Source organism: Halichoerus grypus, chromosome 10 (assembly GCF_964656455.1).
Source record: "Halichoerus grypus chromosome 10, mHalGry1.hap1.1, whole genome shotgun sequence".
NCBI lineage: Eukaryota > Metazoa > Chordata > Mammalia > Carnivora > Phocidae > Halichoerus > Halichoerus grypus.
The window spans coordinates 37,405,666-37,421,385 of NC_135721.1; the positions used below are offsets into that span (position 1 = coordinate 37,405,666).

Consider the following 15,720-nt stretch of genomic DNA (forward strand, 5'->3'; position numbering starts at 1 on the left):
TTTTAAAACAAGGCAGCTTTTCTCAATATGGTCCATCATGTCAAATCTTCTTGGTTGTTTAAACCACATATATGTATGTATGTACGTGTATAATTTTTTTTTAGTGTATGTGCTGCTGAAGCAAGCACTAAAGCTTATGTTTATTGTGGAAAAGTTTGTTTTCTTTTACATTTGGAGGCATATAGATTAATTTTAAAGCAGAGATGAATTTCAGTCCATATTAGTTTGACAGTATTTTGTTTTTTAGTTTTTGGGGTTTTTTTGCAGCACTTAGGAGTCATTGTGTTTCTTAAGGATCTGTTACTACTTTAGGAGAAAAGAGGTGGTTAATGGAAGAGGAAACAAGTCAAAATAAATGTTATCTGTTTACTACAGACCCTCTAACCCCTCTTCCTCTTTCTTTTAGTGATCACACCTGCTTTCCTTGTTTGTACTTAACTAGTACTACTGCTGATATGACCAGACGACTGAAATACCTGTTTTTTTAACTCTATCATAATTTGAATTTACTGTTTTAGTGAATAAAATAAAGAATACCTGGGCGCCTGGGTGGCTCAGTCGTTAAGCGTCTGCCTTCAGCTCGGGTCATGATCCCAGGGTCCTGGGATCGAGTCCCACATTGGGCTCCCTGCTCAGCGGGAGGCCTGCTTCTCCCTCTCCCACTCCCCCTGCTTGTGTTCCCTCTCTCGCTATCTCTCTCTCTGTCAAATAAATAAATAAAATCTTTAAAAATAATAATAATAAAGAACACCTAACATAATATGAAAGGTAGAAAGCAGTAAATACTTGATTTTCTAACTGATATGTAACTCAAAATGGGAGATCATATTGGCTACATATTGTTTTCCTAGGGTATGTTTACTAATGACCTAACTCTTTTCTTAATGACAGCTTCAAGTTGGACATTCTACAAAAGATAAAAAGAAAAGTTTTAATTTAAAAAAAATAAAATAAGAAAGCAAAGAATAAGAGTGATGTGAAAACTAAGGTAATAAGAGGGGGTATACTGATGCCATTTGAGAGTTTATTAAAAACCCCCAAATGTTTTTTCAATAAAGAATAATAGTGATCTTTAAATACCCAGAATTAGAAAAAGTCAATTATCATATGGTTTCACTTATTTGTGGAACATAAGGCATAGCATGGAGGACATTAGGAGAAGGAAGGGAAAAATGAAGGGGGGGAAATCGGAGGGGAAGATGAACCATGAGAGACTATGGACTCCAGGAAACAGAGGGTTTTAGAGGGGAGCGGGGTGAGGGGATGGGTTAGCCCGGTGATTGGTATTAAGGAGGGCACGTATTGAATGGAGCACTGGGTGTTATACACAAACAATGAATCATGGAACACTACATCAGAAACTAATCATGTACTGTGTGGTGACTAATAGAACATAATAAAAAAATAAATAATTCCCAAAATTATGACAAACTTTTGTTTTAATGCTTTGGCCTTCTGAGTTTAATTACAGAGCTCCTGTAAGGCTCTTGAGCCTTTTTCTTTTCTTTTCAACCTCTTATTTGGAAATAATTTCAAACTACACAAGGTTGCACAAATAGAAATGATATAAAAAAAAAAAAAAGACCAATCTTTATATACCAAGATTAACCTACCCCAAACCTTGTTTGCTTTATCATTTGAGTTGTCTCTCTTTTTCTTTCCCCCAACCTCTCCTACACATTTTTTTTTCCTAAAACATTTGGAGATAAATCAGCTATCCATCCATCGTGGCCCTGTACTCCCAAATGCTTCAGTGTGTATTCCTAATAGAGATATTCTGTTACATAATCACTACATAGTTACCAACTTCATAAGTTTATATTGATACTTTAATCTGCCATCCATATTGCAGTTTTATCAGTTGATCTCGTACAGGCGTACCTCGTTTTACTATGTTTTGCAGATACTGCATTTTTAGAAATTGAGGGTTTGTGACAACCCTGCATCGAGCAAGTCTGTCGGCACCATTTTTCCAACAGCATTTGCTCACTTCACGTCTCTGTGTCACCACTGGTAATTCTCACAATATTTCAGACTTCTTCATTGTATTTGTTAAGGTGATCTGTGATCAGTGATTGTGACTAGCTGAAAGCTCAGATGATGGTTAGCATTTTTTTTAGCAATAAAATATTTTTTAATTCAGGTATGTACATTATTTTGTAGACAGAATGCTACAAATACAAATAGAATGTAGACAAATGCTAGTGCACATTTAACAGACTACAATATAGCATAAACGTAACTTTTACAGGCACTGAGAAACCAAAAATTAATTTGCCTTGTTTTATTGAGGTGGTCTGGAACCAAACCCACAATATCCGCAAAGGATGCCGTGCTATCTTTTATAGTGTCCTTTACCTCCAGTACACCCTCTGGTTTAGGGTCAGGTAGTACATTTATTTGTCTTGTTAGACTCTTTTAATCTAGATTTTCCCACAGACTATGTCTTTTATGATGCCGACATTCAGAAGAATATGGTCTCTCTGCCCTTTTATTTAAAAAAATAGAAATTTCTTCACTTCAGGGAACCTGGGTGACTCAGTGGGATAAGTGTCCAACTCTTGCTTTCAGCTCAGGTCGTGGTATCAGGGTCGTGAGTTCGAGCCCTGCAACAAGCTCAGTGCTGGGTGTGGAGTCTGCTTAAGATTCTCTCTCTCCCTCTCCCTCTGCCCATTCCACCCCCCCACCCCCCCACATGTGTGCACACATTCCCGTGTGCACCTGCTCTCTCTCAAAAAAAAGAAAAAGAAAAAGAAAAAAGAAGTTACACTGTGTGCTTGTCCAGTGTTTCCTGGTGATTAGATCTAGGTTGTTCATTCTTGGCTTAGAATCCTGCACAGGGGAAATGCCCTCTCTCAGGGTGTCACATCTGTCCCTCATTGGTGATGTTAATTTTGATCATCTGGTCAAGGTATTATCTAAATTCTCCACTATGTAATTACTGGGTTTTTTTGTTTGTTTCTGTTTTTAGTTTCTTGTAACTAATAAGCAGTCCATGGGTAGACCCTTTAAGACTGTGCAAATATCCTACTCCTTGTCAAAATTTCCACCTTCCTCGATTTAACACCATTGCTGGTTTTTGCTTGATGTAGTTTTTACTATGATGGTTGCAAAATTTTAATTTTTCCAACCTCACCCCTCCCTTCATATTTACTAGTAGACACTTGGCATTTTATTGCAGTAAGAGCCTTCCCTTCTCCCCCATGTATTATTTATCTATTTATTATCAGTATGGACTCATTAATTCTTTTTTTTTTTCCCTTCAGTTCTTAATTATTTTGGTACTTAAGTTGTTCCAGATTTGCTCAGTGGTGTACTTCTATCTTTTCTGTGCACGTCCTTACTCTCTAGAATAATAAGATGTTAAAGTCTCATCCTGTCCCTCCCTTGCTCCAGCTCTGGAATTAGACATTTCTCTGAGGAGCTTTGATTCCTTCAGTGGGCAGTAGAGTTGGAAAACAAAACCTGGGCACTAGGTTTGGGTGCATTGCTTTTACAGCCACTGTATAAACATTGTAGAAACAGAAATGTAGAAATGTTAGTGTATGTGGTAAATATTTCTTAGAGGTACAGTAAACAGTTTTTGAGAATGTAATGCTATCTCAGTTTATAGTTACAGCAAAAGGTAAAGTACAGTGTTAAGGAATGGGAAGATCTTTGTCAGCAATCTTACACTGCTAAAATTTTCTTGGACTTGAAAGCAAAAGCATAAGTGAGGCCCACTTGAAGGCCAGATGGGATTTCAGTGGGCAGTGTTGGTACTGGAGGGTGTTTCAGGGAGAAGAAGTGACATTGACAATGACATCACTGAACAATAACAGTAACGTTAAATATCACGCGTAAGTGGTGATGCCCGATTTCTGCCCAAAAGTGGAAGACAAGGAAGAAAAGGTTGTTTGAGGTCACGTGTAGAGGACTTTGAATGTCAGATTTAGGATTTGGCGTCTTTAATAAGAAGATAATCGAGAACTGTTGAAGATTTTTGAATAATGTCATAACAAGCTTAACTCTGACTCAGAGATTAATCTAGAAGATACGTAGAGTTTAGATTGAGGAAATTGCCAGTTTAGAACTGTAAAGAGGCTGTTATAATAGTTCAGGCAGGAGATATAGGGATTTGAACTAGAACATGAAAGAAGTGGATGAGAAGAATGGTTTTCTACCAGCCCTTGAGAATTCCAAGGTATAGGGGCCAAGCTAGAGGGAAGGGAGGATTGGGTGAGCGCTTGTAGTGACTACGTGGGCGTTTTCAGGTAAATATCCCTTTAAAGAAAGGATTCTACTTGAGGAACAAAGAAGTACATAGAGAAATTTTGCTATAAAAAAAAGTTAAGATCAGGGCGCGTGGGTCGCTCAGTCGTTAAGCATCTGCCTTTGGCTCAGGTCATGATCCCAGGGTCCTGGGATCGAGCCCCGCATCAGGCTCCCTGCTCTGTGGGAAGCCAGCTTCTCCCTCTCCCGCTCCCCCTGCTTGTGTTCCCTCTCTCGCTGTGTCTCTCTCTGTCAAATAAATAAATAAAATCTTTAAAAAAAAAAAGTTAAGATCAACATTTGTTTGGACTTTTTTTTTTTAAGATTTATTTATTTAGGGGCGCCTGGGTGGCTCAGTCGTTAAGCGTCTGCCTTCGGCTCAGGTCATGATCCCAGTGTCCTGGGATCGAGCCCCGCATCGGGCTCCCCGCTCAGCGGAGAGCCTGCTTCTCCCTCTCCCACTCCCCCTGCTTGTGTTCCCTCTCTCACTGTGTCTCTGTCAAAAAAATAAATAAAAAATCTTAAAAAAAAAAAAAAAAGATTTATTTATTTATTTTGATAGGGGCAGGAAGGGGGCAGAGGGTGAGGGAGAGAATCTCAAGCAGACTCCCTGCTGAGCCCGGAGCCGGAGCCGGAGCCGGAGCCGGACATGGGGCTCGATCTCACAACCCTGAGATCATGACCTGAGCCAAAATCAAGAGTCAGACTTTGACTGAGCCACCCAGGCACCCCTTGTTTTTTTGTTTATTAAACTCATACTTCTTTATGTTCCCTTTTTCCAAAGTTTTGAGCCTGGTCAGGAAAATAGTTGTGTTATTAGCTGAAGTAAGTCAAGATGTATATATTTTTAAATACCAAAAGGTCAGCATCATAAAGCCATGCACTAATAACTCTTCCTCAAGAAACAAGATGTTCGTGGCCAAAAACTTTAGAGTTACCCTGAACTCTTTTCTTTTGCTTATACTACACAGGGAGTCCTCCATGAAATCCTGTTGGCTTTGCCTTCCTGTTATATCCCAAATCTGATTGCCTACAACACCTCCAGTGCTGTCAGCCTAATTGGAGCCATCATCATCTCTTGCATGGAGAATGCCTCCCCCCTTGCCTCTATAGCTTGTTCGTGTTCCTGTGCTTCCTCCAACGTGAAGGGCATTCTTGCACCTTAAGGTCTTTGCAAAGGCTGTTCCCCAGATATAAGCATGGTTAACTCCCCCAAGTTCAGGTTTTGCTCAGATGTTACTTTCTCAGCAGGGCCTACCCTGAGCTCCCTGTTGGCAGTCCCCTCCCCTCCCATATGCACGTTTTCTAGTCCCACTTTATCGTGTTCCTTTTTTCCCTGTGGTATTTATCACTTCACATACTCTCTGATTATTCATTATGTTGTTTGTCTCCCGACACCAGAGTTTGAACTCCACAGGGCAGTTATTTTGGTTTGGTTTGGTTTGGTTTTGCTCTGCTCACTGGTCCCTCCCAAGCAGCATACTCATGCCCGCACATAGTAGGCCCTCAATACACATTGATAAAAGAAGGAAGGACAACTTGGAGCCTAAAATCAGTAAACGTTGTTCCCAGGCTTGTGGTGCATAGCAGATTTGAGAAAGTAAGTAAAGGATGGGATACTGCTTGAATCAACCTGTCTTCCATGGATCTGAGCCTGTGACAGTAATTGCCCTGGATAAAATAGGTCTGGAAGATACTGCATATACTGTCCCTTTACTAGAAAATCATATTGCACATTAGCGTTTTTTTTAATAGAGCACGGGGGAGGCTGGGAAGGGAGGGGCAGAAGGAGAGGGAGAGAGAAAATCTTCAGCGGAATCCATGCCCAGAGCAGAGCCTGATGTGAGGCTTCATCTCACAACCCTGAGATCATGGCCTGAGCTGAAATCAAGAGTCAGACACTTAACCGACTGAGCCACCTAGTGCCCCTGTACATTAGCATAGTAACTGCCATAAGAACAACTGTAATAACCTCTTCTTGAACTGACTTGATCACAAAACTTTCTTTTGGCAGCTCACTTATCATTATGGGACACCCATAGCAGACAGAGTTTGAGAAAAACCATACTAGAATATTATATGTAGGCCCCAGGAGAGACTGGCAGTTGTTTTAAATTGTTTTTTGGTTGATGAACTGCACCATTTCACATACTGTTCAGAAGGAGGCTGGAGAATGTCAGGCTCAAGACTCCAGCTCTTAGATACTAAAGTGATTATCCCTTTAAAAGTTAGCTTTTGTTTTAGGTATTTGGGAATAAGATGATCATCCCTTCTCTGGATGGAGACCTCTTCCAGTGGGACCGGGACCGTGAGAGCATGGAAACAGTTCCTTTTACAGTTGAATCACTTCTCGAATCTTCTTATAAATTTGGAGATGATGTTGTTTTGGTTGGAGGAAAGTCTCTCACGACATATGGACTCAGTGCATACAGTGGAAAGGTGAGTGAAAATGTTGAATTATTTGGGGAGAAATCAGAATAAATAGGGATGGAAGAAATAATTTATTAAGTTATAGTATTACTGGTTGAAGTTTATTATTATTTGTCCCTCAAGGATATCGTTTGTTTTAATAAAAGAACTATGAAGTCGAAAGGGCAAAATATTATTAAGAAAACTAAATGTATCCAAGACAACAGAATGAACAGCAGAGCCAGGAATAGCAGGAGGAAGAGAATTAATAAATAAGGTCTAGTGTGTGTCAGTTGCGTTTTACATACATTATTTTGAAATCGTCACAGTATTCCTAAAGGTCACACATTTTTGTTTCCATTTGGACAGATGAGGACTCCTCCAAATATTAATAATAATCCCAATAAGAATAATTGCTACTAATTTATTTATCTAGTTTGATCCTGTAATCCAAGAGGAAAGTTGTACTCATTTTACAGATGAGAAAACTGAGACTTTAAAAAGTTCAGAAACGTCTGAGGTTAGATTTGACTTAGGTCCGTCTGATGGTAAAGTTATACTATTAAGACCTAGATTTTCTCTAATGTTAGTTTTTAGGATATAATCATAATGTGCTCCTAAGATTGGGTCTTATACTGTAAATCTCTTATTAGGAATAATTAATTAAAAACATCCTTTGTAGAAAGGTAAAAATCTTTTATTTTATCCATTCATCTGATGATGGACATCGTGGCTCTTTCCATAGTTTGGCTATTGTGGACATTGCTGCTATAAACATTGGGGTGCACGTATCCCTTTGGATCACTACATTTGTATCTTTGGGGTAAATACCCAGTAGTGCAATTGCTGGGTCGGTACGGTAGCTCTATTTTCAACTTTTTGAGGAACCTCCATACAGTTTTCCAGAGTGGCTGCACCAGCTTGCATTCCCACCAACAGTGTAGGAGGGTTCCCCTTTCTCTGCATCCTCGCCAACATCTGTCGTTTCCTGACTTGTTAATTTTAGCCATTCTGACTGGTGTGAGGTGGTATCTCATTGAGGTTTTGATTTGGATTACCCTGCCAAGTGATGTTGAGCACTTTTTTGTGTGTCTGTTGGCCATTTGGATGTCTTCTTTGGAAAAATGTTTCTTCATGTCTTTTGCCCATTTCTTGATTGGATTATTTGTTCTTTGGGTGTTGAGTTTGATAAGTTCTTTATAGCCATCAAAAAAACCGAAATCTTGTCATTTGCAACTAGAGGGTATTATGCTAAGCGAAATGAGGAAGACATGTATCATATGATCTCACTGATATGAGGAATTCTTTTTTTTTTTTAAAGATTTTATTTATTTATTTGACACAGAGAGAGATAGCGACAGCAGGAACACAAGTGGGGGGAGTGGGAGAGGGAGAAGCAGGCTTCCTGCCGAGCAGGGAACCCAATGTGGGGCTCGATTCCAGGACCCTGGGACCATGACCTGAGCCGAAGGCAGATGCTTAGCGACTGAGCCACCCAGGTGCCCCTAATTTGAGGAATTCTTTTTTTTTTTTAAGATTTTATTTATTTATTTGACAGAGAGAGACACAGCGAGAAAGGGAACACAAGCAGAGGGGGTGGGAGAGAGAGAAGCAGGCTTCCCCCGAGCAGGGAGCCCGAAGCGGGGCTTGATCCCAGGACCCCGGGATCATGACCTGAGCCAAAGGCAGACGCTTAACGACTGAGCCACCCAGGCGCCCCGATATGAGGAATTCTTAATCTCAGGAAACAAACTGAGGATTGCTGGAGTGGTGGGGGGTGGGAGGAATGGGGTGGCTGGGTGATGGATATTGGGGAAGGTATGTGCTATGGTGAGCGCTGTGAATTGTGTAAGACTGATGAATCACAGATCTGTACCTCTGAAACAAATAATACATTATATGTTAAAAAAAAAAAAGAAGAAGAAGAAGAAGATAGTAGGAAGGGAAAAATGAAGGGGGGGAATCAGAGGGGGAGACGAACCATGAGAGACTATGAACTCTGAGAAACAAACTGAGGGTTCTAGAGGGGAGGGGGGTGGGGGGATGGGTTAGCCTGGTGATGGGTATTAAGGAGGGCACATACTGAATGAAGCACTGGGTGTTATATGCAAACAATGAATCATGGATCACTACATCAAAAACTAATGATGTAATGTATGGTGATTAACATAACATAATAAAATTTAAAAAAAATCTTTTTAAAATAAAAACAATAAAATAAATAAAATAAACGATTAAAAAATCTTTTATTTTAATCCCTTAACCTTGATATATGAATATTTTATATATAGAGTTAAGAATAAAACAAGGAAGAGTAGAAAAATGATCTTTTGACCCTTGAGTTTTTCAAACGTTAATAATTCCTTATCTGAGTGTTAGGCCCATAGCCCCGTCTTGCTCTTGTGGGTGTTTCTCTGCCTTCCCCACTGCCCGCATCCACATTGTACTGAGGAGGCAGGGAGATAGATCCTCAGTTGCCTTCAGTATTCTCATCTGTAAAACAGTGAGATTGAACCCAATCGTCCGGTTCTCTGATTTGATGTGCTGCTACAAAATTCTGGTATTCTAGCAGGTGTGCTACTCTCTGTGAGGATTTTAGTTCAGACCATGCTGAGTCCTTTTTCTTTCTAATGAAGATTTGAAGGAGGCACTTTTTTTAAAAATTTTATTTTGTTATGTTATGTTAATCACCATACATTACATCATTAGTTTTTGATGTAGTGATCCATGATTCATTGTTTGCATATAACACCCAGTGCTCCATGCAATACGTGCCCTCCTTAATACCCATCACTGAGCTAACCCATCCTCCCACCCCCCTCCCCTCTAGAACCCTCAGTTTGTTTCTCAGAGTCCATAGTCTCTCATGGTTCATCTCCCCCTCCGATTTCCCCCCCTTCATTTTTCCCTTCCTACTACTTTTTTTTTTTTTTTGACATATAATGTATTATTTGTTTCAGAGGTACAGGTCTGTGATTCATCAGTCTTACACAATTCACAGTGCTCACCATAGCACATACCGTCCCCAATGTCCATCACCCAGCCACCCCATCCCTCCCCCCGCCACCACTCCAGCAACCCTCAGTTTGTTTCCTGAGATTAAGAATTCCTCATATCAGTGAGATCATATGATACTTGTCTTTCTCTGATTGACTTATTTAGCTTAGCATAATACCCTCTAGTTCCATCCACGTTGCTGCAAATGGCAAGATTTCATTTTTTGATGGCTGCATAATATTCCATTGTATATATATACCACATCTTCTTTATCCATTCATCTGTTGATGGACATCTTGGCTCTTTGAAGGAGGCAATTTTAAATACTATAGCTGTTAGGAAAGGTTTAAGTCTTTAAAAACCTAATACTTCCATCAAATGGAAACTCTGAGGCTAGTTTTTTTTTAATTCACCTGGAATTTTATTAATGATATTATTGCTAGGAGGTCACAACTGGTTATCTGTTTCTTTTCGTGTATTCCATGGAAACCCCCCAAATAAAACTAAAATTTCCTAAATCCTTAAAATCATTCCCTGAACGAAATATTTATTGTTTCCTTTATGGTTCTAAGTAACTCATTTTAGGAGTTGATAGTTTAACTGATGCTTCTTAATACTTAGAGATCTCAATTTTTTATAAATTATATTGATTCTTTTAATGTCTCTGATCTCCTATAACCTGTATTCTTCACAAAATTTATATCTGTCTTTTCAGGTGAGGTACATCTGTTCAGCTTTGGGTTGTCGCCAATGGGATAATGATGATATGGAACAAGAAGACATCCTGCTTCTGCAACGCTCGCAGAAAACTGTTAGAGCTGTCGGACCTCGCAGTGGCAACGAGAAGTATGTATTCAGAGAATGCTGCTGTTGATAATTACAGGTTCAGCAAAACCCAAATTTATCAGATTTTTCTTTATGGAGATTTCCTGAACTATTTTCTTGTCCTAAAAACATACAACTCTTTTAAGAGAAACTTAGGCCCTAAATTAAAAATGGTCTCATGATTATCAACAAATCCCAAATTGAAAACTCCCACCATAGGCTCTGGAGGTGGTAACTGGGAAAAGGCCCATACAATGACTATAGCAAACCTCACTGATCGAATTTCTTTGAATGCAGAGCACTCTTAAGACAAAGTTAATGTGCTTTATTTCAACTTGCATCTCTGACTCTGTAGTTCTCTCTAGTAAGTAATTTCACAGTGTGTTTGACAACCCCAATTTTAAAATATGTTTTAGTCTATTTTCTTAAAGTGTTAAAGTATAATTTATTTTGTCAAATGCCTTTTTGCTTCCCTTTTCAAATAAAGAATTCTTTATGTAATTTTTACATTTAAATATGTGATTAAAAAGTAAGATGATGAGATGACATGTGCTGATCCTAAATCACATGCTTGGTTTTTTTTTAAACCTTTTTTAAATTTTAACTTGCCTGTAGTAAAAATCATTGGAGATCTCATCTTTATCTTTTGAAAATGAACCAGACTTTCAGATTTTGTCTAATCTGATGCAATATAATTCAGTTTCCTTTCCTGTTTTCTCAAACTCAGTTAAGAAAATATTTCTGTGTTCACTGGACTATGAATAGGGCTTTGCATCTGCTGGCAACCTGACCTTCTTTATCCTGATGGGATTTTGTCTCCTTAAGTATTTGAGTGTCTGCTGGGTGTCCAGCCACAAATAGGAACAGATGTCCAACTTAACAGAATTTTGAGTTACCGGAATAGGAAGAGTCTGGGGTCCAAGATCCATGTTCCTTAAGTATATTTTTTTAATAGACATCAGAATTATTAAGCCACTTTTTATCTAAGTGACAAGTCATTATACTGTCAATAGTTAAGTGATTTTTCTATATATTGATTATAGAGGAAACATTATTATTGCCACTTTATGGATGAGGACACTGAAACTCAGGAAAGGTTCGATGACTTGCCAGATCTCAGGAGAGATCTCAGATTGGAGCTGAGGTGGTATGGCCTTCAGCCTTGGTACGCTGGGTCACATTGCCTTTCAGGGCTATGTTTTCATATAAATATAAAATTGATGCATTCAACTTGCTGTGTACCATTGGTTTACTGGGATGTATTAATTTATCTGCACTTGAATGAAATGTGCCCAGACTTTAATAAAGAAAGCAGACTGCTGCTACCCTTATTTTAAGGTAACTTTGATATGTCTGGAGAAAATCGTTCTGATTTGGAAATGTGAACATTTGTTAATTTTTGAGGGAAAATCTGTCCCATAGCCATTGTTGGTTTACAAGGTAGAACCATTGTTTCTAAAGGACCAGAACAAAGTGATGCCCTCTTGTGGCATAAACCAGTGGAGCACTTCCAGAAAATTATGTTGAGTTCTTTTTCTCATCACAAAATTTTAGTGTTTGCTTCTTGAATCTAGAATGGTTTTTTATTATTTGGTCCCTTTACTTAAGTGTAAATTTCTAAAACAAACCTTTGTAAATTTAAGGTGGAATTTCAGTGTTGGCCACTTTGAACTTCGGTATATTCCAGACATGGAAACTAGAGCCGGATTTATTGAAAGCAACTTAAAGCCCAGTGGGAGCAAAGAAGGGTCTAAAATTATTTCAGATGTGGAAGAACAGGAAGCTGCTATGATGGACACAGTGATAAAGGTCTCAGTTGCTGACTGGAAGGTTCTGGCGTTTAGCAAGAAGGGAGGACATCTGGAATGGGAATACCAGGTACCTGAAACCACTGAGCGTTTATAAATACGTTTTTTCCTTTCCCAGTTTGACCAGACTTATTGGGTTGAGGGAAATAACTGTCATTTTGGATTCTCAGCCTGTTCTCTATGCTTTAATATATGTGTGGCCCCACACCTGCTAGAGTGGCTCTTCTGAAAAAGCCTACAGAAAACAGGTGCTGGTGTGGATGTTTGATTCTTTGTGCCCTGCTGGTGGGGATGTGAAGTGGTGCCGCCACTGTGGAAAACAGTATGGAGGTGCTTTCGAAAAATTAAAAAGAGAACTACCCTATGATCCAGCCATCCTGTTTCTGGGAAGACAGTCAAAGGAAGTGAAATCAGTATCTCGAGGAGATATCTGCACTGCCATGTTCAGTGCATCGTTATTCACAGTAGCCAAGAGATAGAAGGAGCCTAAGTGTCCATCAGTAAATGAATGGATAAAGAAAATGGGGTGTGTATATGTACGCAGTGGAATATTATCCAGCCTTAATGAGGGAAATGCTGTCATTTGCTAAAACATGGATGAACCTGGAGGACATTATGCTAAATGAAATAAGCCAGGCACAGAAAGATAAAAAGTGCATGGTCTTACTTACATGTGGAATTTTAAAAAGTTGAACTCACAGAACAGAGAGTGCAATGGTTGTTGCCAGGGGCTGGGGAGTAGGAGAAATGGAGAGATGTTGGTCAAAGGGTACAAGATTTCAGTTATGCAGGGTGAATAAGTTCTGGAAATGTAATGTACAATGTGGTGACTATAGTTAATAATACTATATTGTATACTTGAAATTTGCTGAGAGTAGATCTCAATGCAGGGCTTGAACTCACAACCCTGAGATCAAGACCTAAGCTGAGATGAAGAGTCAGATAGACACTTAACCGACTGAGCCACCTAGGTGCCCCAAGGGTAGATCTTTAAAAAAAAATTTTTTTCTTGTCTGTTGAGGTATAATTGATAAATAAAAACTATATATATTTGAGGTGTACAGCATGATAATTGATATGCATACACATGAAATGAGGAGGGTAGATCTTTTTTTTTTAAGATTTTATTTATTTATTTGACAGAGAGAGCGAGCAAGGGAGCACAAGCAGGGGGAGGGGCAGAGGGAGAGGGAGAAGCAGACTCCCCACTGAGCAGGGAGCCTGATGCGGGGCTCGATCCCAGGACGCTGGGATCGTGACCTTATCCAAAGGCAGACGCTTAACTGACTGAGCCATCCAGGTGCTTGATTGTGCTAATCATTTCATAATGTATATATGTGTCAAAATATGGCGTTGTACACTGTAAATATATACATTTTTATTTGTCAATTATACTTGTAAAGCTGGAAAAAATTTTTTAATTTGTGATTTTTAAATGTCATTTTAGGAGTTGATTTACATAAATACTGCTTGAAATTATGTAAAATTTCTTTTCTATTTTTGTTTAGTTTTGTACTCCCATTGCATCTGCTTGGTTGGTTAAGGATGGAAAAGTCATTCCCATCAGTCTTTTTGATGATACAAGTTATGCATCTAACAATGAAGTGTTAGAAGATGAAGAAGACATTGTAGAAGCTGCTCGAGGAGCCACGGAAAATAGCGTTTACCTAGGTGAGTAGATGTCTCGTATCTAGTGATAGGACATATGGACATTTAAGTTTTATTCCTACGTTGTTCCTTTCTACCTCTGGTATGCCTATAGCGGTTTTAATTCCTAAAAACATTCCCTGCCTTAGATTGCCCTTAAGATTTATACTTTGGTTTCCATTCCTGCTGTTTTTTTCCATTTATCCAATTCTGAAACTTTCAATTACTATGGCATATTCTTTTCCTCTGAGACCCTATTAGAAAGGCTTAGAAATGTTGCCATCATACAGCATGCTGTAAATTATCCTCAGATTCTAAAACTTTCTACATTTGTATTTGCATCTATGTCAATTTGCCCCCCCTCTTAAAGTTTATGTTTATTTTTTTCTATGTATCTTTACAACTTACCTGAAAAATAGTAACAAAATTCTTGTGTGTTTCTGGGCAATTGGAGGCCTTTACAAAATAAAATTTGCAAACTTTTGAGTCTCATTATTTGCACTAGTGTTGGTGGTCAAATACTCATAAAATTCTTTAAGCTCTATCACTGTGCCACCCACCCTTCAATCTCAATGAAATGCAAGAATTTGGAAGAATAACATGTCACACATGTATTATGATAGTATTTAACTGGCGTGTTAGCAGTATCTCTGGAATTACAGGTGCTTTGGTTTCCTTAAAAAGAAAGTTACTTCTTCTAAGCTGTCAGTTTTATAAGTGTGCAGTGATTTCTTTTCTTTGAACTTTCCTACTGGAAGTGTTCCAGTAATTACTGACAATTATTGTTCAGTGAGAAACAGCTTAACTCGTGTATAACTTTCCTTTCCTGTTTTTGTGAAATAACCTTTAGGTTGCATTCAGGTACTTCAGGCTTGATTCTTCTTTGGAAAGAGTTATGTAGCACGTGAAGAAATAACAAATAAATCTAATTGTATTAAATCAAAATGAACCTTTTTGAAAAAAATCATTGGTACTTGATTCTAAACCTAATTGACAGTGTTCTCGTTGACTCAGGAATGTACAGAGGTCAGCTGTATCTGCAGTCATCAGTCAGAATTTCAGAAAAGTTTCCTACAAGTCCCAAGGCCTTGGAATCTGTCAATAATGAGCATGCAATTATGCCTTTGCCAACAATCAAATGGAAACCCTTAATTCGTAAGTGAATCATGAACTTTTGTACTATTATTGAGGTGTTCAGAGGCCTTATTCTGTCTTTGTCCTAGTATTGAATACCACAGAGATTATAGCTGTTATGTACTCTTTATTTTCTGACAAACTAGGAAGGTATTTCAGACGTCAGTGAATTTTAATTATCATTTACAGCATGATTTCGTTGAAACAGCAGCTGCTCCTACAGAAATCAGTGTTAATAAAATATTTCTCTAGACAACCTAGATACACTCTTTACCATTCACTGACTATACCTAAGTATCATTTAGCTCTTAACATATTAAGAATATTTATGAAACAGGGGCACCTGTGTGGCTCAGTTGATTGAACGGCCAACTCTTGATTTCGGCTTGGGTCATGATCTCAGGGTCGTGGGATCGAGCCCCACGTTGAGCTTTTTGCTGGACATGGAGCCTGCCTGAGATTCTCTCTCTCCCTCTCCCTCTGCCCATCCCCCCTGTGCTTGCTCATGTGCTCTCTCTCTCTCTCTCTCTATTATTCTCTAATAAAAAAAATTTTTTTTTAAGAATATTTATGAAACATTATCTGGTTATTACATCATATTCTTTGAGACATTTAAATGAGTTGAATTCAGGGGCGCCTGGGTGGCTCA

At 38.8% G+C, this 15,720-nt stretch overlaps 1 protein-coding gene across 1 annotated transcript in view; it reads left to right on the forward strand.

Annotated features, from left to right (window-relative positions):
• The window catches only part of EIF2AK3 (eukaryotic translation initiation factor 2 alpha kinase 3), a 67,891-nt gene that overhangs the window by 27,702 nt on the left and 24,469 nt on the right, over positions 1–15,720 (forward strand). Inside the window, exons 3-7 of the mRNA XM_078056322.1 lie at positions 6,496–6,690; positions 10,373–10,503; positions 12,126–12,360; positions 13,799–13,961; positions 14,952–15,092. Coding sequence (XP_077912448.1) covers positions 6,496–6,690; positions 10,373–10,503; positions 12,126–12,360; positions 13,799–13,961; positions 14,952–15,092 — 865 coding nt within the window. The remainder of the gene's footprint in view (positions 1–6,495; positions 6,691–10,372; positions 10,504–12,125; positions 12,361–13,798; positions 13,962–14,951; positions 15,093–15,720) is intronic.